Source organism: Bombina bombina, chromosome 7 (assembly GCF_027579735.1).
Source record: "Bombina bombina isolate aBomBom1 chromosome 7, aBomBom1.pri, whole genome shotgun sequence".
In the NCBI taxonomy this organism is placed as follows: Eukaryota; Metazoa; Chordata; class Amphibia; order Anura; family Bombinatoridae; genus Bombina; species Bombina bombina.
Genome location: NC_069505.1, coordinates 620,956,934 through 620,982,788, shown reverse-complemented (window position 1 = coordinate 620,982,788; position 25,855 = coordinate 620,956,934). Strand labels below are relative to the sequence as shown.

At 43.5% G+C, this 25,855-nt stretch overlaps 1 protein-coding gene across 2 annotated transcripts in view; it reads right to left on the bottom strand.

Annotated features, from left to right (window-relative positions):
• Positions 1-25,855, bottom strand: part of LOC128635627 (oocyte zinc finger protein XlCOF7.1) — an 84,439-nt gene that overhangs the window by 26,366 nt on the left and 32,218 nt on the right. For both annotated transcript variants that reach the window (XM_053688705.1, XM_053688704.1), the window contains 4 exons: positions 24,284-24,406; positions 23,267-23,389; positions 9,584-9,731; positions 9,328-9,429 (listed from right to left, as the gene is read on the bottom strand). In XM_053688705.1, the coding sequence (XP_053544680.1) occupies positions 9,328-9,429; positions 9,584-9,731; positions 23,267-23,389; positions 24,284-24,361 (451 nt within the window). In that variant the 5' untranslated portion in view covers positions 24,362-24,406. The remainder of the gene's footprint in view (positions 1-9,327; positions 9,430-9,583; positions 9,732-23,266; positions 23,390-24,283; positions 24,407-25,855) is intronic.

Genomic DNA, 25,855 nt, shown 5'->3' with positions numbered 1-25,855 from the left:
GCGTTACAGATCCTGCTTTAGATGAGCCTACCAAATCTCAGATGATCGTGATAATGAGCACCCGGAGCACATTCTAAGGCTGAGGCCTTTTATCCACCCCCCGGCGAGGTCCATTTAGACCTTGTCGTTAGGCAGCACGAAGTGCTGAATTCAAAACATCCCATCTCTAATCTGCCTGATTACAGAGCTATATTGAAGATAATGGATTGTGCTACTGATATCTTGAAAGAGCTGAACCGTTTGCTAACGGAACATCATGCCACATTCAAGTCTATTCTCTACAAAACTTTGCATCCCGGGGATAACCACTTGCCCCATGCTGTCAAACGAGGGGAGCCTGCACCGCAAGAGCGGGAGAACGGGGACTCTCTTAAGGGTAATCTGGAACCCTGGAGCAAATTACCCACTCCTATTGCATCGATGAGGAACTTGAGGAGCACTATAGCGGTGCCCACTGGAGTGGCTGACAGAGCTGTGCAGCTAGATGTTAGCGTGACATTTTGCAGTACCCAGCCAGATGTTTGTGTATCTATTACAACGGCGAGTCAACTACCCACTATATCGCGGCAGAGGACTTTAGAACAGCGAGTAACTATTGGGAACAGTTTCTGCAGACGACCGGAGGAAACACACTGCTCTAAATTACCTGGCATCCTTGTTTATGTGGTATCGCTACAACCGCAGTGGGATCCTGGCGGTCTGATCCGGGCCGCTCCCTTCTTGGCAGCAACTGAGGCTGGAACAAGCCGATCAGCTTTTATCCCAACACAGACTACATGAATACTTTCTTTACTAGATACCCGTTTCTGGGTGGCCTTGCTGCGATCTAGCTGGGTTCTTGGAGGATCGCATTGGTTATAATACTACAAATAATGGTGACTGTTACGGTTACCCTTAGTCTCGCTGAGAGATGGACCGCTTAGTAGCCTGGATCCCTATTGCTAAAGAGGGGAGAAGCTGCTTTCCATAGTATGCTATATGAGTCTCGCAAATATAGAATAATCTCCCTTAGCTGCAGTACAGCTAGGATACCCTTCTGCCCACAAAAACGAGTCAACGCTGCGATTGAGGGTCAAACAAGAACTCAGGACTGGGATGCCCAGCCTGCTTTTTATTAAGGTTACATGCACACAGGGCACTCCCAGGGGGAGAGGGGGGGAAGCACAAAATCCCCCATCACACATTTAGATAGAGAGCACTGTCCTTTGACAGGCCACAATAGGATTACAGTACTTAAGATAACAAGTTTACAAGTTCATCTTATCAATTAGCAGTCTGGCTCCAGAGGTGATTAGACAATGGGATTTGTTATCACTAAACTTAGAGCTGAGGCCAGCAAACGTGTATTTAGGCAATAGTTTCTAAAAGCTGAAAAAAAAGAGTTAACTCTTTATGAAATGATACTTGTTACGGTTTTCTTGGAGCCCTTCTTAGGCGCTGGCTTGCTGGTTCAGGCATTGCTGCTGGGAAATAAGCTCTTCACAACAAAATAACTAATGCTTCTGTAACAGTGCTCCCTTTCTGTGGAACACTCTGGCAGACACGGTCTGACCCCTTTTCGGGGCAGACTAAGGCTGTCCAGACCGCTGGTTATGCGGGGCTGAGGTCGGTTTGTCTGGACAACCCGTCGGCGTTGCCATTCTGTTTCCCAGGTCTGTAAGTAATGGTGAAATTGAAGGGTTGCAACGATAAGCTCCAACGTAATAGCCTGCCGTTATCTCCAGAGACCCGGTTCAGCCACACCAACGGGTTATGGTCGGTGACCAGAGTGAACTCCTGACCATATAAATAGGGAGTCAATTTCTTTAATGCCCACACCAAAGCCAAACACTCCTTTTCGACCGCTGCATAGCTGACTTCGCGGGGCAGGAGCTTCCGGCTGATGTAGGCAACTGGATGCTCCCCTCCATCTTCGCCTACTTGGCTGAGGACGGCTCCCAGCCCGAACATGGAAGCATCTGTATGGACGATAAAACGTTTGTTAAGGGCTGGGGCCGCCAAGACAGGAGCGTTAATTAGAGCATTTTTGAGAGCCTGGAAAGCCGTTTCACAGTGGGGAGACCACAGGACCTGTCGAGGTAAGTTCTTCTTGGTCAAGTCAGTCAGGGGTTTGGCAAGTGTGCTGTAGTCTGGTACGAACCGTCTATAGTACCCTGCCGTGCCCAGGAAGGCTAGGACCTGAGTCTTAGTGATGGGGGTGGGCCAATTGGCGACAGCTTCTATTTTGGCCGGCTCTGGTCGCTGCTTTCCACACCCCACCCGGTGACCCAGGTACTGTACCTCGGCCATCCCAAAGTGGCATTTTTCTGGCTTCAGAGTCAGGCCAGCAGCCCGGATCTGATCCAGAACCATTCCCACATGAGCTAAGTGGTCCTCCCAGGACTCACTGTGGATCGCTATGTCGTCCAGGTAGGCGCAAGCAAAACTCTGGAAGCCATCCAGGAGCCTATCCACCAAGCGCTGGAATGTAGCTGGGGCATTCTTCATCCCAAACGGCATTACCCTAAACTGATATAAGCCGAATGGGGTGACGAATGCCGACTTGGGGATAGCCTCCGGGGCCAGGGGAATCTGCCAGTAACCTTTGCAGAGGTCAATAGTGGTCAGGTAATTTCCCCTGGCTATACGATCGAGTAGCTTGTCTACCCTGGGCATAGGGTAAGCGTCCGTCACGGTATTTTCATTGAGCCTCCGATAGTCTACGCAGAACCGGGTGGTCCCATCTTTCTTGGGCACCAAGACAACTGGGGAGGCCCAGGGACTATCGGAGGGCTCAATTACCCTGAGCTGGAGCATCTCATCGATCTCCTTCTTCATTCCTGTCCTAACTGCTTCGGGGATTCGGTACGGAGCCTGGCGCAAGGGAGCTTGTCCCGGAGTATCTACCTGGTGGGTGGTTAAAGTAGTGTACCCTGGCTTCGGGGAGAAGGTGAGGTGTTTGGACTGGAGGAGTTGGTTGAGCTGCTCCCTTTCAGTGGGGCTAAGTCGGTCCCCTATCTGAACCTGCGCCACTATACCTGTGGGGAGGCTCTTTTCTAATAGGTCTGGAATGGGTAAACTGTCGGGGTCTTCCTGAGGGGAACAACATACGGCCGTCACGTTCTCTGGTCGCTCAAAATATTCCTTGAGCATGTTTACATGGAATGTCTTTCTAAGATTGTTGTCGTGGCAGCTAGCTATCACATAAGTGGTGTCTCCCCTTTTCTCTATGATCTGGTAGGGACCCTGCCAGGACGCCTGCAATTTGTCTGTCTTCACCGGCTTAAGTACTAACACCTTTTGTCCTATGGTGAAGATTCTCTTTCGGGCCCCCCGATCGTACCATACTTTCTGTCTTCTCTGGGCCAACTGGAGATTAGCCCGCACGGATTTGGCTAATTGCTCCATTCGGTCCCTGAGTTCCAGCACGTATGGCACAATGGGGACACCGTCAGCCTCCATCTCTCCCTCCCAGTGCTCCCGGATCAGGTTTAGGGGTCCCCGTACCTTTCTTCCGTAGAGCAACTCGAAGGGAGAGAACCCTGTCGTTTCCTGGGGCACCTCCCGATAAACAAATAGGAGGTGCGGCAGGAAGCGTTCCCAGTCTCGGTATTCCTGAGTGAACGTCTTGAGCATTTGCTTGAGGGTCCCATTGAACCTCTCACACAGCCCGTTCGTCTGGGGGTGGTATGGGGAGCTCAGGAGGGACTTAATTTTGCAAACCTGCCAGAGTTGTTGGGTCAATTCAGCCGTAAATTGGGTGCCTCGGTCGGATAGGATTTCTTTTGGAAATCCTACCCGGGAGAACACCTGTACTAGTGCATTCGCTACCGTATCCGCTTGTATGTTGGATAGGGCGACAGCCTCTGGGTACCTGGTAGCGTAGTCCACTACGGTAAGAATGTATCGCTTACCGGAGGGACTAGGGGTAGCCAGTGGTCCCACTAGGTCAATAGCAACCCGGCTGAAGGGTTCCTCTACAATGGGCATATTTACTAGCTGGGCTTTAGGGTGATCGCCTCGCCTTCCTACTCGTTGACACACATCGCAGGTGTTACAGTAAGTTCTAACGTCAGCGTGCACCCCTGGCCAAAAGAACGTGTGAGTAATGCGGTGTAGGGTACGGGTAACGGCTAGGTGGCCTGCTAAGGGGATGTCGTGGCCTATTTTGAGGATTTCTTGACGGTATTTGTGGGGCACTACCAGCTGTCGCCTACGCTGTCCCCTTTTCTCTGTCCAGCGGTATAGTTTCCCTTTTTCCCATAAGAATGTTTCGTTATCTGCCCCGCCCCATCCGGTCTCTGCTCGTTCCCGGTACTTTTGTAAGGTCGGGTCAGTCTTAGACTCTGCCTCGAAAGCATCTGGGGTGTCCCAGGGTATGGGGCCTAACCTGTCAGGCAAGGTCGGGGTAGGTCTTACCTGTGTCTCCCGCACTGGTGAGAGCTCTCGCTCCGTCCGGGCTTGGGCCCGTGTAGTCACTGGGTCCGCCTCGTTGTTGCATACTGGAGCATAGGCAGAAGTCATGGGGCCCAAATCGTTGCCCAGTAGTACTTCGGCAGGTAAATTATCCATTAGGCCCATGTTCACAGCCCCCTTTCCCGCTCCCCAATCAAGATGCACTTTAGCTGTTGGAATTTTGTACACATCCCCCCCCCGCCACTCTAACGGCCACAGTCTGTCCGGATCGCTTGTGCTCTGGCACCAAATGACTCTGTACCAGCGTGATAGTAGCCCCTGTGTCCCGCAATCCCTCGGTAGATCGCCCCTCGAGCCATACCCTGTGCCGATGGTGCTGGCGGTTATCTGAGGCAGCATATACAGGGTCTGCCTCGTGAAGCGGCCCCACATATCCCTCCATAGGGGCCTCTTGGTTAACACAGAGGGCCCGGGCCGGACGATAGGACCCAGAGAGGTAATTGTAATTCCTGGGTGTCTGGTGCGTATTAAGGGGGCAGCTAGCCATGAAATGCCCTGGTTGCTTGCATCGGTGGCAAGTCGGTCTGGGACGCTCAGAGCTGTTATTGGGTGGTCCTGAGTGTCGGACGGGCCCTGTGGGCACCGGGGCTCGGAATTCAGCACGAGGGGGTGCAAGGTAAACCTCTCTGGGTTCGACCCGTGCTGGAGCTCGGTAGTTCATGGGTTCGTGAAGTCGGGAGTCATAATGTTCATCGGCCAATTTGGCTGCTTCTTCTAAGGTAGAAGGCCGCCTGTCTCGCAGCCATTCCTTCCCTTGCTGTTCCATGCCATTATAAAAATGTTCTAAGAGAAACAATTGTAAAATTTCCTCCCCAGTCACCGCTTTACTTCCGCTCAGCCAGTGATTTGCCGCTCTCCGCATTCGGTGCGCCCATTCCATATGGGTATCGTTAGGCTTCTTTTCCGTGCCCCGAAACTGTCGGCGATACGTGTCCGGAGTTACAGCGTACCGTCGCAACAGTGTCTCCTTAACTAGCTCATACTGTGTCACTTCCTCAGCACCCAGAGTACGAAAGGCTTCCAGGGCTCGCCCGGATAGTTTCCCAGACAATATCGTGGGCCACTCTCTGTTGGGAATCTGGTGCAGGGCACATTGCCTTTCGAAGTCCGCCAAATATTCATCAATCCCTGTCTCGCTCTCTAGGAAGAGTCGAAATGCCGCATAGGGTATCTTGGGCCTCCCAGCATTTTCGACAGGGATGATTACCTGCGGGGCTTCAGCATTGCGGTGTGCGTTCGCTAGGTTAAGTTCGTGGGCTCGAGTCTCTCGTATATCCTCGTCCGCCTCCGCCATCAACTGCTGTACCAATTCCATGGAGGGGTTCGGCCCGTATAATGAGAGCCTTTCACGAACAATCCTGTTTTTTTCGTCACTAATCGTGGTCGGTGTTTCCGCCATTGTGAAGCTCTGATCCAGTTCGGTCAATTCTGCGATCAGCTCTCTCCTCGGCCGGTTGCTGGCGTACCCCCCTCTGCTTTCAAGTAAATCCTTTAGGGTTGTACGCTTCAATTTTTCGTAAGCGCTCTCCATCCGTTCTGTACCTCTCCTAGGAAATCCAGGAAAATCTCGCCGCTGCCGCCAAATGTTACGGTTACCCTTAGTCTCGCTGAGAGATGGACCGCTTAGTAGCCTGGATCCCTATTGCTAAAGAGGGGAGAAGCTGCTTTCCATAGTATGCTATATGAGTCTCGCAAATATAGAATAATCTCCTTTAGCTGCAGTACAGCTAGGATACCCTTCTGCCCACAAAAACGAGTCAACGCTGCGATTGAGGGTCAAACAAGAACTCAGGACTGGGATGCCCAGCCTGCTTTTTATTAAGGTTACATGCACACAGGGCACTCCCAGGGGGAGAGGGGGGGAAGCACAAAATCCCCCATCACACATTTAGATAGAGAGCACTGTCCTTTGACAGGCCACAATAGGATTAAAGTACTTAAGATAACAAGTTTACAAGTTCATCTTATCAATTAGCAGTCTGGCTCCAGAGGTGATTAGACAATGGGATTTGTTATCACTAAACTTAGAGCTGAGGCCAGCAAACGTGTATTTAGGCAATAGTTTCTAAAAGCTGAAAAAAAAAGAGTTAACTCTTTATGAAATGATACTTGTTACGGTTTTCTTGGAGCCCTTCTTAGGCGCTGGCTTGCTGGTTCAGGCATTGCTGCTGGGAAATAAGCTCTTCACAACAAAATAACTAATGCTTCTGTAACAGTGACTCATTATGTACCTTGGATATATTTATGTTGGAACAATGTAGTTTGATATCACCAAGTTTAAAAGTCAAAACACCCCTTATTTAGCGATATAGTGCTTAGAGTATGGTATACCAGACATCCTAAATAAGATTTTATTTTATGTAGTGGGCAACTGTTTTACTGTGAAAGTGGGGTTATGGTTCCTTTTCTATAACAATTTATATACCAGTATTTCATACGAGACCACTCTAGGATCTTATGGTGAACCCTTCAAAGTTTTAAATATCCATGGCACACCAAATGTTTCATATCTAGCAACACCTTGTGTCCTGTTTAATGCTTCCCACCATCCATATATATATTCATAATAATCTGTGTCTTCTAAGACGTTCTGATTTAACACTGCTGAGCCATTTATCCCTGCAGTTGTAGCCTTTAAGGCTACCCCTTTATACATTTTCGTGTCACGAGATAGTATAACCATTCCTAACGTTTTTATAGGGATGTCAAGTTCAGTGCTATAGTAGGAACTTATGATATATCATGCGCCCTGTATTCTTTATATAATTCTACTGAATTTTCATTTGAACAATAAGTATAGTATCTGCAAATCAGTTTTGCGATGACATAATAGTATTTACTGCTCATATAGGGATATCAGGCTCAGTGTAACATAATAGGAACTAACCATATGTGTATTTAATCCTATAGCCATTGTGTTTTGTATTTCATGTGAGTTTGATCTGTTTGCTTGGAATGAGCACATAACTATTTGAGGATCAACCATTCACTACTTGCATGCCCCCTAGCTATTTGTGTTTTAATTATCGCTTTTTAATATACAGTAGTATGTCCACTCCTTAAATATGAAATTACTTATATGCTCCTTTACTGCTTCTCTATAGAAAGGGTATTTAGCTACCTATTCGCTTCAGCCCTAGATTATATTACAGCCTCTGAACCCTATTTACACCCATAATGCCTTAATGAACCATTTTAAGGTGGTGTCTTGTTCCCAGCAGCCAAGGTAACCGTACATCTATTAATCTCTTCACTTTTCTGGTTCTTAGTAATCATTTATAAACTCTCAATATGGGTGTATATTTACTCTGGAACATGGTCTGGGCATGATTTGTCACTCTGGACTTTGGCTCAATATTATATACTCCCTCACTAGGCTTGGTGGTGGAGACCCCTTCTCTGTGGTAACCTCACATATAATCCCCTCTTACTTTTTCAACTCCTACATTTTATGTGGCTATAATTATTGAAGTTTACAGTAGTTACATTTCCCGTTCAGTATTTTCGTAATATTTTAATGTTATATTCCAATTATATTTCAGGCAGAGCTTTACCAACAATCTTTTAGCGTTATCCTACCCTGTTAAAATGTTAATCAGAAATATAGTATCAATATGTAAAAAATAAGAGGTCCTTCACTTTGGGGTCCATGAGTGGCCCCTGCGCATTAAGGTTTACCTACCTTATACTATATTAAATATAACTATGTGGTCCAAGAGTGGCCACTCACATCATTAGCTGGGTTTACAGTTTGATCAGCAATTATTGCCTGTACTGAAAGTGTAATGTGCCATTTAATTATACTGTGCATTTCCTTCACTTGTTTTTGTAGCTTAACCTGTAACAATTTGCTTTCTTTCGTATGTATGTTATGGCAACTATTAATTGTATGTTTTGAAAAGAACCTCAATAAAAAATATAAAAAAAAACAAAACAAAAAAAAAAACTCATTGTCGGAGTCTCGGGGCGGATATTGAAAACCTCGCCGGCACAGAGATAAATCGTGCTAAAACTTTGGGATATTTTTAGACCTTATATTGTAATGTAGGCGTCTCCTTTACATCAAGTACACGTTGTCCTTTACATCAAGAACCTGCGTAGTGAGATAAATATCTTTCAAATAAAAACTTGTGTTCCTAAAAAATGTTATGGACCTACCCGTACTGACGAGATCTATTAGATCATCTCGCCTGAGCGGAGAGCTTTTGAATATCCGGCCGACAGTCACTTAGAATTTAAATACTCTGCTGTGACAAATAGATCCGTAATTAGCTGTCAGTATCATGGTCACTTAACACTTTAGTATCTCACTGTGAAAACAACGTGAGTGCGACGCTTGATATCTGAGGTTGAATCTCATTGTCACAGTCACATTTAATAAACAATTATTTTTACAGTGAAATAAGGACATGAAAAGTAACGAACAATGACATCTGATAAGTGAAATGTAAAGAGTAATAAAACCTAACATGCCAGATGACTGTGACTCTGTGTCCCGCTCAGAGCTATTGTAATCTTTGCACTCTGACTAGAGATTTTATTGTACATCAGGTTTAAATTGATATTTACAAACGTGCATCAAAATAAACTTCTAAGTATAACAACTTTACAGCAACTTGCTATTAGAGATGTGCATTTGTTTTCGTACAACTGCGCGCTAAAGTAAGTATTATCCCCTTAAATAAAAATAGAGGAAACAAATTAACACTGATGGTTTTTGTCGGTATTTTTTTGTTTTATTTCATTTTCGTTGGTGCATTCATTTACATATTTATTTAGTTAAAATTAAACGAAAATCTGATTTTCACCACGAATGTGCAGCTTTACAGTAAACCGTCCCTTTAACTTCTTTATTACGTGTATATAACTCACCTTCACCAGGACCAGCGTGAGATTTTACTTCCTGGGCCTCATTTTTCTTTCTCTCGCCCGCATCGTTCTCACAAACGGACACGGTATCTACACTTTTATCACCTGGTAATTGTCACAGAGCAGTTAATAAAGTTGGGTACGTTTTTTTGTAAATAAATCAGCTTGCTGAAAGTGCGCATTTCCTACATCACACTTTTTTATTTTTATGTTCCAGTAATAAAAAAGTGATGTTATTTATACTCATTTAAAAACTTACTTGTGGTCTTGTTTTCCATGATCTCCAGTTCAATGGGGGTTTTGGGTTTCTCAGTCATTACGTCTTTGTAAAACTCCTTGTGTCCCTCTATATACTCCCACTCCTCCATAGAGAAAGAGACGGCAACATCGTCGCACTTTATAGGCACCTGAAAAACAAACAAAGATAGTGTTACTGAGCAGAGACATCCTGACACAAATATACACAGATATTGTTACCGAGCATGTGCAGAGACATCCTGACACAAATATACACAGATATTGTTACTGAGCATATGCAGAGACATCCTGACACAAATATACACACAGATATTGTTACTGAGCATGTGCAGAGACATCCTGACACAAATATACACAGATATTGTTACTGAGCATATGCAGACATCCTGACACAAATATACACAGATATTGTTACCGAGCATGTGCAGAGACATCCTGACACACATATAAACAAATATATTGTTACTGACCATGTGCAGACATCCTAACACCCATATACACAGATATTGTTACTGAGCATGTGCAGACATCCTAACACAAATATATTGTTACTGAGCATGTGCAGACATCCTAACACAAATATATTGTTACTGAGCATGTGCAGACATCCTGACACACATACACACAGATATTGTTACTGAGCATGTGCAGACATCCTAACACACATATACACAGATATTGTTACTGAGCAGAGACATCCTGACAGACATATGCACAGATATTGTTACTGAGCATGTGCAGACATCCTAACACAAATATATTGTTACTGAGCATGTGCAGACATCCTGACACAAATATACACACAGATATTGTTACTGAGCATGTGCAGAGACATCCTGACACAAATATATTGTTACTGAGCATGTGCAGACATCCTGACACACATATACACAGATATTGTTACTGAGCATGTGCAGAGACAGCCTGACACAAATATTAACAAATATATTGTTACTGAACATGTGCAGACATCCTAACACAAATATATTGTTACTGAGCATGTGCAGACATCCTGACACACATATACACAAATATATTGTTACTGAGCATGTGCAGACATCCTGACACACATATACACAAATATATTGTTACTGAGCATGTGCAGACATCCTGACACACATATACACAAATATATTGTTACTGAGCATGTGCAGACATCCTAACACACATATACACAAATATATTGTTACTGAGCATGTGCAGACATCCTGACACACATATACACAAATATATTGTTACTGAGCATGTGCAGACATCCTGACACACTTATACACAGATATTGTTACTGAGCAGAGACATCCTGACACACATATACATAAATATATTGTTACTGAGCATGTGCAGACATCCTGACACACATATACACAAATATATTGTTACTGAGCATGTGCAGAGACATCCTGACACACATATACACAAATATATTGTTACTGAGCATGTGCAGACATCCTAACACACATATACACAAATATATTGTTACTGAGCATGTGCAGACATCCTGACACACATATACACAAATATATTGTTACTGAGCATGTGCAGACATCCTGACACACTTATACACAGATATTGTTACTGAGCAGAGACATCCTGATACACATATACACAAATATATTGTTACTGAGCATGTGAAGACATCCTGACACACATACACACAGATATTGTTACTGAGCAGAGACATTCTAACACACATATACACAAATATATTGTTACTGAGCATGTGCAGATATCCTGACATACATGTACATAAATATATTGTTACTGAGCATGTGCAGACATCCTAACACAAATATATTGTTACTGAGCATGTGCAGACATCCTAACACGCATATACACAAATATATTGTTACTGAGCATGTGCAGACATCCTAACACAAATATATTGTTACTGAGCATGTGCAGACATCCTAACACACGTATACATAAATATATTGTTACTGAGCATGTGCAGATATCATAACACACATATACACATATATTGTTACTGAGCAGAGACATCCTGACACACATATACACAAATATATTGTTACTGAGCATGTGAAGACATCCTGACACACATACACACAGATATTGTTACTGAGCAGAGACATTCTAACACACATATACACAAATATATTGTTACTGAGCATGTGCAGACATCCTGACATACATATACATAAATATATTGTTACTGAGCATGTGCAGACATCCTAACACAAATATATTGTTACTGAGCATGTGCAGACATCCTAACACACATACACACAAATATATTGTTACTGAGCATGTGCAGACATCCTGACACACATATACACAAATATATTGTTACTGAGCATGTGCAGACATCCTGACACACATATACACAAATATATTGTTACTGAGCATGTGAAGACATCCTGACACACATACACACAGATATTGTTACTGAGCAGAGACATACTAACACACATATACACAAATATATTGTTACTGAGCATGTGCAGACATCCTGACATACATATACATAAATATATTGTTACTGAGCATGTGCAGACATCCTGACACACATATACATAAATATATTGTTACTGAGCATGTGCAGACATCCTAACACAAATATATTGTTACTGAGCATGTGCAGACATCCTAACACACATATGCACAAATATATTGTTACTGAGCATGTGCAGACATCCTAACAAACATATACACAGATATTGTTACTGAGCATGTGCAGACATCCTAACACACATATACACAGATATTGTTACTGAGCACTTGCAGACATCCTAATACAAATATACACAAATATATTGTTACTGAGCATGTGCAGACATCCTAACACACATATACTCAAAGATATTGTTACTTAGCATGTGCAGACATCCTAACACACATATCCTATATAATAAAAGGCCAAGTGTGTTTGTAGGAAGCTGTCATGCGCAGTAGAGACTGCGCGCGAGGACAAACAACCTGGCCTTCCAACTGACCTGGCGTTGTGTGGTGTAGTGGGCGTGGCCGGGCGGGTGCAGAGTGGACGGGCCGGGTGTGACGTGGGCCGGGCGTGATGCGGGCGGGGCCGGCTTCCGAGAGATAGAGAGAGCAGAAGAGGGGGGGATAGAGAGAGGGAGAGAGAGACAGCAAAAGAGAGAGGGAGAGAGAGACAGCAAAAGAGAGAGGGAGAGAGAGACAGCAAAAGAGAGGGGGGATAGAGACAGCAAAAGAGAGGGGGGAGAGAGACAGCAAAAGAGAGGGGGGAGAGAGAGATAGAAAAAGAGAGAGGGGGAGAGAGACAGCAGAAGAGAGGGGGGAGAGAGACAGCAGAAGAGAGGGGGGGAGAGAGACAGCAGAAGAGAGGGGGGAGAGAGACAGCAAAAGAGAGGGGGGGAGAGAGACAGCAGAAGAGAGGGGGGAGAGAGACAGCAAAAGAGAGGGGGGAGAGAGACAGCAAAAGAGAGGGGGGAGAGAGACAGCAAAAGAGAGGGGGGAGAGAGCGCAAAAGAGACAGGGGAGAGAGCGCAAAAGAGAGGGGGGAGAGAGCGCAAAAGAGAGGGGGGGAGAGTGTGCAAAAGAGAGGGGGGAGAGTGTGCAAAAGAGAGGGGGGAGAATGCGCAAAAGAGAGGGGGAGAATGCGCAAAAGAGAGGGGGAGAATGCGCAAAAGAGAGGGGGAGAATGCGCAAAAGAGAGGGGGAGAATGCGCAAAAGAGAGGGGGAGAATGCGCAAAAGAGAGGGGGAGAATGCGCAAAAGAGAGGGGGAGAATGCGCAAAAGAGAGGGGGACAATGCGCAAAAGAGAGGGGGAGAGAGCGCAAAAGAGAGGGGGGAGAGAGAGCAAAAGAGAGGAGAGAGCAAACAGGAGGAGAGAGAGAGCAAACGAGAGGAGAGAGAGCAAATGAGAGGGGGGAAGAGAGAGAGCAAAAGAGAGGCAGAGAGACAGCAAAATAGGGGGAGAGAGAGCAAAAGAGAGGGGGGAGAGAGAGAGCAAAAGAGAGGGGGAGAGAGAGAGCAAAAGAGAGGGGGAAGAGAGAGCAAAAGAGAGGGGGAGAGAGAGAGCAAAAGAGAGGGGGGAGAGAGAGAGCAAAAGAGAGGGGGGGAGAGAGAGAGTAAAAGAGAGGGGGGAGAGAGAGAGCAAAAGAGAGGGGGAGAGAGAGAGCAAAAGAGAGGGGGGAGAGAGAGAGTAAAAGAGAGGGGGGAGAGAGAGAGTAAAGGAGAGGGGAGAGAGAGAGAGAGCAAAAGAGAGGGGAGAAAGAGAGAGCAAAAGAGAGGGGGGATAGAGAGAGAGCAAGGGGTGGGACTGATGTACTGAAAAATATGGCCCGTGTACACAGGCTTTAGGACTAGTACACAAATAACAGAATTTATGCTTACCTGATAAATTACTTTCTCCAACGGTGTGTCCGGTCCACGGCGCAATCCTTACTTGTGGAAATATCTCTTCCCCAACAGGAAATGGCAAAGAGTCCCAGCAAAGCTGGCCATATAGTCCCTCCTAGGCTCCGCCCACCCCAGTCATTCGACCGACGGACAGGAGGAAAAAATAGGAGAAACCATAGGGTGCCGTGGTGACTGTAGTTAGAGAAAATAATTCATCAGACCTGATTAAAAAACCAGGGCGGGCCGTGGACCGGACACACCGTTGGAGAAAGTAATTTATCAGGTAAGCATAAATTCTGTTTTCTCCAACATTGGTGTGTCCGGTCCACGGCGTCATCCTTACTTGTGGGAACCAATACCAAAGCTTTAGGACACGGATGAAGGGAGGGAACAAATCAGGTTACCTAAACGGAAGGCACCACGGCTTGCAAAACCTTTCTCCCAAAAATAGCCTCCGAAGAAGCAAAAGTATCAAATTTGTAAAATTTGGTAAAAGTGTGCAGTGAAGACCAAGTCGCTGCCTTACATATCTGATCAACAGAAGCCTCGTTCTTGAAGGCCCATGTGGAAGCTATAGCCCTAGTGGAGTGAGCTGTGATTCTTTCAGGAGGCTGCCGTCCGGCAGTCTCATAAGCCAATCGGATGATGCTTTTAAGCCAAAAGGAAAGAGAGGTAGAAGTTGCTTTTTGACCTCTCCTTTTACCAGAATAGACGACAAACAGAGAAGAAGTTTGTCTGAACTCTTTTGTAGCTTCTAAGTAGAATTTTAGAGCACGGACTACATCTAAATTGTGTAGCAAACGTTCCTTCTTTGAAACTGGATTCGGACACAAAGAAGGTACAACTATCTCCTGATTAATATTTTTATTGGAAACAACCTTTGGTAGAAAACCAGGCTTAGTACGCAAAACAACCTTATCTGAATGGAACACCAGATAGGGCGGAGTACACTGTAGAGCAGATAACTCAGAAACTCTTCTAGCAGAAGAAATAGCAACCAAAAACAAAACTTTCCAAGATAACAACTTAATATCTATGGAATGTAAAGGTTCAAACGGAACCCCTTGAAGAACTGAAAGAACTAGATTTAAACTCCAGGGAGGAGTCAAAGGTCTGTAAACAGGCTTGATCCTAACCAAAGCCTGAACAAATGCTTGAACATCTGGCACAACTGCCAGTCGTTTGTGTAGTAAGACAGATAAAGCAGAAATCTGTCCCTTTAGAGAACTCGCAGATAATCCTTTATCCAAACCTTCTTGTAGAAAGGAAAGAATCCTAGGAATTTTTATCCTATTCCATGGGAATCCCTTGGATTCACACCAGCAGATATATATTTTCCATATTTTATGGTAAATCTTTCTAGTTACCGGTTTTCTGGCTTGAACCAGAGTATCTATCACAGAATCTGAAAACACACGCTTTGATAGAATCAAGCGTTCAATCTCCAAGCCGTCAGCTGGAGGGAGACCAGATTTGGATGTTCGAATGGACCCTGAACAAGAAGGTCCTGTCTCAAAGGTAGCTTCCATGGTGGAACCGATGACATATTCACCAGGTCTGCATACCAAGTCCTGCGTGGCCACGCAGGAGCTATCAAGATCACAGAGGCCCTCTCCTGTTTGATCCTGGCTACCAGCCTGGGAATGAGAGGAAACGGTGGAAACACATAAGCTAGGTTGAAGGTCCAAGGCGCTACTAGTGCATCCACTAGAGTCGCCTTGGGATCCCTGGATCTGGACCCGTAGCAAGGAACCTTGAAGTTCTGACGAGACGCCATCAGATCCATATCTGGAATGGCCCATAGTTGCGTCAACTGGGCAAAGATCTCCGGGTGGAGTTCCCACTCCCCCGGATGGAATGTCTGACGACTCAAATAATCCGCTTCCCAGTTTTCCACACCTGGAATGTGGATCGCTGATAGGTGGCAGGAGTGATTCTCCGCCCATTGTATTATTTTGGTCACTTCTTTCATCGCCAGGGAACTCCTTGTTCCCCCCTGATGATTGATATACGCAACAGTCGTCATGTTGTCTGATTGGAATCTTATGAATCTGGCCTTTGCTATCTGAGGCCAAGCCCTGAGAGCATTGAATATCGCTCTTAGTTCCAGAATGTTTATCGGGAGAAGAGACTCTTCCCGAGACCATAGTCCCTGAGCTTTCAGGGATTCCCAGACCGCGCCCCAGCCCACTAGGCTGGCGTCGGTCGTGACGATGACCCACTCTGGTCTGCGGAAGCTCATTCCCTGGGACAGGTGATCCTGGGTTAGCCACCAACGGAGTGAGTCTCTGGTCTTCTGATCTACTTGAATCACTGGAGACAAGTCTGTATAGTCCCCATTCCACTGTTTCAGCATGCACAGTTGTAATGGTCTTAGATGAATTCGCGCAAAAGGAACTATGTCCATTGCTGCAACCATCAATCCTACTACTTCCATGCACTGAGCTACGGAAGGACGAGGAATAGAATGAAGAACTTGACAAGCGTTTAGAAGTTTTGACTTTCTGACTTCTGTCAAGAAAATCCTCATTTCTAAGGAATCTATTATTGTTCCCAAGAAGGGAACTCTTGTCGACGGAGACAGGGAACTTTTTTCTATGTTCACCTTCCATCCGTGAGATCTGAGAAAGGCCAGAACGATGTCTGAGTGAGCCTTTGCCTTTGAAAGAGACGACGCTTGTATTAGAATGTCGTCCAAGTACGGTACTACTGCAATTCCCCTTGGTCTTAGAACCGCTAGAAGGGATCCGAGTACCTTTGTGAAAATCCTTGGAGCAGTTGCTAACCCGAATGGGAGGGCCACAAACTGGTAATGTTTGTCCAGAAAGGCGAACCTTAGGAACTGATGATGTTCTTTGTGGATAGGGATATGTAGATACGCATCCTTTAGATCCACGGTAGTCATAAATTGACCTTCCTGGATTGTGGGTAGAATCGTTCGAATGGTTTCCATCTTGAACGATGGTACTCTGAGAAATTTGTTTAGGATCTTTAAATCCAGGATTGGTCTGAAAGTTCCCTCTTTTTTGGGAACTACAAACAGATTTGAGTAAAATCCCATTCCTTGTTCCGCCGTTGGAACTGGGTGTATCACTCCCATCTTTAACAGGTCTTCTACACAATGTAAGAATGCCTGTCTCTTTATTTGGTTTGAGGATAAGTGAGACATGTGGAACCTTCCCCTTGGGGGTAGTTCCTTGAATTCCAGAAGATAACCCTGAGAAACTATTTCTAGCGTCCAGGGATCCTGAACATCTCTTGCCCAAGCCTGAGCAAAGAGAGAGAGTCTGCCCCCCACTAGATCCGGTCCCGGATCGGGGGCTACTCCTTCATGCTGTTTTGTTAGCAGCGGCAGGCTTCTTGGCCTGCTTACCCTTGTTCCAGCCTTGCATCGATTTCCAGGCTGGTTTGGTCTGTGAGGTATTACCCTCTTGCTTAGAGGATGCAGAATTAGAGCCCGGTCCGTTCCTGAAATTACGAAAGGAACGAAAATTAGACTTATTCTTGGCTTTGAAAGGCCTATCTTGTGGGAGGGGCGTGGCCCTTTCCCCCAGTGATGTCTGAGATAATCTCTTTCAATTCTGGCCCAAAGAGAGTTTTACCCTTGAAGGGGATATTAAGCAATTTTGTCTTGGATGATACATCCGCTGACCAAGACTTTAGCCAAAGCGCTCTGCGCGCCACAATTGCAAACCCTGAATTTTTCGCCGCTAGTCTAGCTATTTGCAAAGCGGGATCTAAAATAAAAGAGTTAGCCAACTTGTGCGTGAACTCTGTCCATAACCTCCTCATATGGAGTCTCTCTACTGAGCGACTTTTCTAGTTCCTCGAACCAGAACCACGCTGCTGTAGTGACAGGAACAATGCACGAAATGGGTTGAAGAACCTTGCTGTACAAAAATCTTTTTAAGCAAACCCTCCAATTTTTTATCCATAGGATCTTTGAAAGCACAATTATCCTCGATAGGAATAGTAGTGCGCTTGTTTAGAGTAGAAACTGCCCCCTCGACCTTAGGGACTGTCTGCCATAAGTCCTTTCTGGGGTCGACCATAGGAAATAATTTCTTAAATATAGGAGGGGGAACAAAAGGTATGCCGGGCTTCTCCCATTCCTTATTCACTATGTCCGCCACCCGCTTGGGTATAGGAAAAGCGTCGGGGTGCACCGGAACCTCTAGGAACTTGTCCATCTTGCATAATTTTTCTGGAATGACCAGGTTGTCACAATCATCCAGAGTAGATAACACCTCCTTAAGCAGTGCGCGGAGATGTTCTAATTTAAATTTAAATGTCACAACATCAGGTTCAGCCTGTTGGGAAATTTTTCCTGAATCTGAAATTTCCCCATCTGACAAAACCTCCCTCATGGCCCCTTCAGATTGGTGTGAGGGTATGACAGAACAATTATCATCAGCGCCCTCCTGCTCTTCAGTGTTTAAAACAGAGCAATCGCGCTTTCTCTGATATGCAGGCATTTTGGATAAAATATTTGCTATGGAGTTATCCATTACAGCCATCAATTGTTGCATGGTAATAAGCATCGGCGCGCTAGAAGTACTAGGGGCCTCCTGCGTGGGCAAAACTAGTGTAGACACAGAAGGAGATGATGTAGAACCATGTCTACTCCCTTCATCTGATGAATCATCTTGGGCAACTTCATTATCTGTGACAGTACTGTCCTTACTTTGTTTGGACGCTTTGGCACAATTATCACATAATTTAGAAGGGGGAGACACATTGACTTTCATACATATAGAACATAGCTTATCTGAAGGCACAGACATGTTAAACAGGCTTAAACTTGTCAGTAAAACACAAAAACCGTTTTAAAACAAAACCGTTACTGTCTCTTTAAATTTTAAACAGAGCACACTTTATTACTGAATATGTGAAAAAATATGAAGGAATTGTTCAAAATTTACCAAAATTTCACCACAGTGTCTTAAAGCATTAAAAGTATTGCACACCAATTTTCAGAGCTTTAACCCTTAAAATAACGAAACCGGAGCCGGTTACAGTTTTAACCCCTCTACAGTCCCAGCTACAGCCTTTGCTGCGACTTTACCAAGCCCAGAGGGGAACGAAATGACGCCTTCTAGAAACTTTTCCAACTATCTTCAGGTCCTCACACATGCATCTGCATGTCTTGCTCTCAAAAACAACTGTGCAGTAATGGCGCGAAAATGAGGCTCAGCCTACAACTGGGAAGGCCCTTCCTGACTGGAAAAGGTGTCTAACATAGTGCCTGACGTTAAAAAACGTTCCCCAAGTTTATAAGTGTGAAATACCAGCATAAACATGTATAAAATGCCCAAATAAAGCAATCGATTTTGCCCATAAAAGTGTCTACCAGTTTTATAGCCCATATTAAGCCCTTTATTCTGCTTGAGACTAAGAAAATGGCTTACCGGTCCCCATGAGGGGAAAATACAGCCTTCCAGCATTACACAGTCTTGTTAGAAATATGGCTAGTCATACCTTAAGCAGAAAAGTCTGCTAACTGTTTCCCCCAACTGAAGTTACTTCATCTCAACAGTCCTATGTGGAAACAGCAAAGGATTTTAGTTACTGTCTGCTAAAATCATCTTCCTCTCACAAACAGAATTCTTCATCTTTTTCTGTTTCAGAGTAAATAGTACATACCAGCACTATTTTAAAATAACAAACTCTTGATAGTAGAATAAAAAACTACAACTAAACACCATATACTCTTAACCATCTCCGTGGAGATGTTGCCTGTGCAACGGCAAAGAGAATGACTGGGGTGGGCGGAGCCTAGGAGGGACTATATGACCAGCTTTGCTGGGACTCTTTGCCATTTCCTGTTGGGGAAGAGATATTCCCACAAGTAAAGATGACGCCGTGGACCGGACACACCAATGTTGCAGAAATATTGTTACTGAGCAGAGACATCCTAACACACATATACGCAAATATATTGTTACTGAGCATGTGCAGACATCCTGACATACATATACATAAATATATTGTTACTGAGCATGTGCAGACATCCTAACACACATATACGCAAATATATTGTTACTGAGCATGTGCAGACATCCTAACACACATATACGCAAATATATTGTTACTGAGCATGTGCAGACATCCTAACACACATATACGCAAATATATTGTTACTGAGCATGTGCAGACATCCTAACACAAATATATTGTTACTGAGCATGTGCAGACATCCTAACACACATATACACAAATATATTGTTACTGAGCATGTGCAGACATCCTGACACACATATACACACATATATTGTTACTGAGCAGAGACATCCTGACACACATATACAGGCAGTCCCCAGGTTACGAACAAGATAGGTTCTGTAGGTTTGTTCTTAAGTTGAATTTGTATGTAAGTTGGAACAGGCACTTTTTTTAGGTGAAACTCTAGCCAAACATTTTGTTTTTGTTTTGGATAGCATAGGATAAAGTTTGTTTTGCTATCTGTGCCCCTGTTCAGAAAATTTCACATCACTCTGTCCTTGTGACAATTGGATTTTCAGTATTTTGGATTATCCTGGAAAGAAGGATTGTCGATAAAGCTCTATTTTCTCTGTATGCAAGTACGAGTTGTACTTAAGTCGGATGTCTGTAACCCGAGGACTGCCTGTACACAAATATATTGTTACTGAGCATGTGCAGACATCCTAACACACATATACACAAATATATTGTTACTGAGCATGTGCAGACATCCTAACACATATATATTGTTACTGAGCATGTGCAGACATCCTGACACAAATATACACAAATATATTTTTACTGAGCATGTGCAAACATCCTGACACAAAAATACACAAGGATATTGTTACTGAGCATGTGCAGACATCCTAACACAAATATACTGAGCATGTGCAGACATCCTAACACACATATACACAAATATATTGTTACTGAGCATGTGCAGACATCCTAACACACATATACGCAAATATATTGTTACTGAGCATGTGCAGACATCCTAACACACATATACGCAAATATATTGTTACTGAGCATGTGCAGACATCCTAACACATATATATTGTTACTGAGCATGTGCAGACATCCTGACACAAATATACACAAATATATTTTTACTGAGCATGTGCAAACATCCTGACACAAAAATACACAAGGATATTGTTACTGAGCATGTGCAGACATCCTAACACAAATATACTGAGCATGTGCAGACATCCTAACACACATATACACAAATATATTGTTACTGAGCATGTGCAGACATCCTAACACACATATACGCAAATATATTGTTACTGAGCATGTGCAGACATCCTAACACACATATACGCAAATATATTGTTACTGAGCATGTGCAGACATCCTAACACAAATATATTGTTACTGAGCATGTGCAGACATCCTAACACACATATACACAAATATATTGTTACTGAGCATGTGCAGACATCCTGACACACATATACACACATATATTGTTACTGAGCAGAGACATCCTGACACACATATACAGGCAGTCCCCAGGTTACGAACAAGATAGGTTCTGTAGGTTTGTTCTTAAGTTGAATTTGTATGTAAGTTGGAACAGGCACTTTTTTTAGGTGAAACTCTAGCCAAACATTTTGTTTTTGTTTTGGATAGCATAGGATAAAGTTTGTTTTGCTATCTGTGCCCCTGTTCAGAAAATTTCACATCACTCTGTCCTTGTGACAATTGGATTTTCAGTATTTTGGATTATCCTGGAAAGAAGGATTGTCGATAAAGCTCTATTTTCTCTGTATGTAAGTACGAGTTGTACTTAAGTCGGATGTCTGTAACCCGAGGACTGCCTGTACACAAATATATTGTTACTGAGCATGTGCAGACATCCTAACACACATATACACAAATATATTGTTACTGAGCATGTGCAGACATCCTAACACATATATATTGTTACTGAGCATGTGCAGACATCCTGACACAAATATACACAAATATATTTTTACTGAGCATGTGCAAACATCCTGACACAAAAATACACAAGGATATTGTTACTGAGCATGTGCAGACATCCTAACACAAATATACTGAGCATGTGCAGACATCCTAACACACATATACACAAATATATTGTTACTGAGCATGTGCAGACATCCTAACACACATATACACAGATATTGTTACTGAGCATGTGCAGACATCCTAACACACATATACACAAATATATTGTTACTGAGCATGTGCAGACATCCTAACACACATATACACAAATATATTGTTACTGAGCATGTGCAGACATCCTAACACACATATACACAGATATTGTTACTGAGGATGTGCAGACATCCTAACACACATATACACAAATATATTGTTACTGAGCACGTGCAGACATCCTAACATACATATACACAAAAATATTGTTACTGAGCACGTGCAGACATCCTGACACAAATATATGTTGCAGGTAAAGTCCGAAATTGGGTAATTCTAGCATTACCCGGGTAAAGCTGACTTTACCCAAGCAGCTCTTGGTTTAAGCCTAATGTAACATGTTAAATCTCCTCATAGTGCATCGAGTCACAGCATCAAACATATATAACTATGCACTGTAATTCACACTTCTTCACTATCTTTTTTTTGCCTCTGCCTGGGGGGGAGGCGAAGCCCCCCTTGTAAACCTCATTCCCCAAGGTTCACTTGGGGTGGATGCCAGAGGATCGGCAGGGCACTCCCCCTTGACCCCCCCCTGCAGAGGCAAAAAAAATTGTGTAGATGGGGGAATTACATTACTTTGGGCTTTACCCAGAGCCGCTTGGGTAATGTCAGCTTTACCCGGGCTAATCCTAGGATTACCCGGATTTCTAAATTTACCCGTAACATATACACAAAAGTCCACATACAGCTCAGACAGTAAATACAGGTGTTCTATATACTAGATGGTACGTAAGTGTATAAAGGACTCAGTAGTTTCTGTAGTCTGTATATGGCAAACAGACATTAAAGGGATGAAACAATATCCCAGTATTAAGGCCCCAGCAGAGAATGGTTTAATACACATTTATACAAAGCCAGACAAAACTTTTCGAAGCTGGTACCAAATTGTTTGATATACAACAAACACCCACAAACTACAGAACAGTTTCAACAATGTTTTATTAAAATTGGTACAGTAGTTTTGGCTGTAGCATCATCTAAAATTCTCATATGGTCATATCAGAAACATACATTTTTTTTTTTTTTTACATTTGAAGAAGTACAGAACAAATTTGCAATAAATGATGGAGTTCTGTAGCTTATATTCTTCAGCAATATTTTGTACCATATATTACAATCATGTAGATAAGCGCGATATATTGATGATATTTATCAGGGTCTCACCTCTCTGGTCAGCAGGACGATGATCTCCTGAGCGTGATCCAAAATGCTCTCGGTCATTTTCTTTTTACCTGTTTTCATTTTGCTCATCAACAGTGAGGTGGTTAGATACTGCAAGAGCGAGACCTATGAGTAATACAGGAAATGAAAATGGGCTTAAAAAGGAGTAAAGGCATTTCCAGTAAGTCAACGTCATCTACATACTAAAATCCTTCAACTACAAGTAAAACAATGAAATCTAACCCATTAGATACCTGTATCAGAGAGCACTAATAACCCCTCACTCAGACATGAGTTAGTTATTGTCTCGGACATGCTCCAATCCTCAGACTCATATTGAAAAAAAAGAAAAATGTTGAAATAAATAACGTTTTTATTCATGATATGGTCTTTATTTCAGGCGCCTGCTACCATTCGAAGATTATTAAAAATCTTCGGAGCGCCACTGGCTGTTAACTAAATGACCGAGAGGATACAACACGCTAAACCGCACCACAATTTACACTTTATTATCATGAATACTACACCAGGATGCGTCTTTACTTTCTTTGCAGAAATAGAGAAAGAAATAATGAAGCTCTAAAAGAAGAATGAGATAGAAAGTATTATCTGTCTTCCTTACACTGTTACCTGCTTCAGTAGCTGTGTCCTGTTCTCTTACAATATTGGCTGTTGCTGTACTTTAGCAACTTACCCTAAAAAACGGTCACCTGGGTCTAGTGATGTTCTGTTTCAGCATATACAAGTCCCCCAGGTACTAACTGTACTAGTTATCCAGCTCTCTCCTGAACAATTACCATCTTTTGCTTCTTATTGGACCTGGTTGTCCTCTCCAGACCTTGCCTTAACTTCACCTGCAAAAGCACCTACCTACTGCACCTCCTGCTGGTAACCTACCACTTCCAGCTTGTGTTGGACGCTCCAGTACTGGACTTTTAACTTGCACAAGGTATCAGTAGAACCTGACATTGCTCTTTAGCATTACCTGGTGGTGTTTTCATATACTCCAGCAGTACTCACCTCTTCAGCTAGCAGAAAGATGATCTCCACAGCGTGATTCAGGATCATCACAATGTTTTTTTTCTTGTCGTTGTCCATCTCATATGTTATTAGTGAGCTAGTCAGTTACTGCAATGGAGACACCTACGCAAACGGGACAGAGAGTGGTAATCATATAACACACTATAAATACACAGCCCTATCACACACTATACAAAGCCCCCTCACACACTATATATACACAAATACACACAAAAACCGACTTAATCACACAGGCTGCAGCAGAGCACTTACCACATCAGACAGTTGCACGCTAATACCGTATTGTCCCGAGTATAGGCCGCACTTTTTTCCCCTAATTGAAATCTTTAAATTCGGGATGCGATCTATAATCGGGGTTTTATTTATTTTACATTTCATTGTTGCCTCCTGAGTTCCTGCGCTGAATGCAGAATGCGGGAACTAGAGGTGTAGTAGCTTAGTCTTTTTGAGACGCCTTATTAGGAGCACAGGAGGGCGGAAGCGATTAGCGTGCAACTGTCTGATGTGGTAAGTGCTCTGCTGCAGCCTGTGTGATTAAGTCGGTGCCAAGGGAGGCCAAACTAAAGTAAGTGGAGAGTAACTAACTGGTAGTACCAGTATTTTGTTTAGTCCATACTGTTCAGAGCAACTCGGTTCCATTGTTGTGTTAACCTTTACAGCCAGGCAGAATGGAAAGCACTGAATGTAAAGGCTGTCTGTGCAGTATCAGTTCCTACAGGAGATTATAGCGATTTTTGTGCACAGGTGGATTTTTGGATAGCAGATCATTGTAATGCTTGTTGTGACTTAAATAGTTATGCTAAATATTGAACTTAATTTATTGTGATTTTTGATGTTTGATGATTTTTGGTTTCATGTAGTGCAATTTATAGAAGTCGGATAACGTGTGCATCCTTATCTAGTGATAGTCATTTTTGACATGGTGTCAGTGATCCACAAATATACTGCTCCAAATGCCGTTTTTGCCCCCACAGAACACTTCAATCAAGGTCTTCACTCATATTTTCTTTAAAAGCTAAAAAGTAAATTTCTTTAAAATGGCACCCAACTTTAAGGGTGCGGCCTATAATCAGGTGCGGCCTATACTCGGGACAATACGGTATATATATATATATATATAGTATATACAGGTGGCCCTCTGTTTACGCCGGTTCAATTTGCGCCGTTTCAGAATAACAACCTTTTTTTCAGTCATGGGACAGCTATTGAAATGCATTTAAAATCAGTGCACTAATTAAAATAGCCAGTATGTGGAGCTGTCCGTTTGTGTTTCAGCAAAGTTAAGCTAGTTTAACAGCATGAAATTGATCTGTGTACACAGATCAGACAAGACCTATCGAGCAAGATCTTGCAGCCACTTCCCTATTATCTTCCTGTCCAGCAGCTTCAGGTGAGGGTGCCTATCTGCCTATTAATCACTGCAGATTGAAATGCATAGAATAGGTGCAGAACCAATATTATCTAACATCCTAACAATGCAGAGAACTGATTGCAGAAAAATGCAAGTAAAAAAACGTTTTTGTTCATTAAACTTAGTTTGATGATGATGCA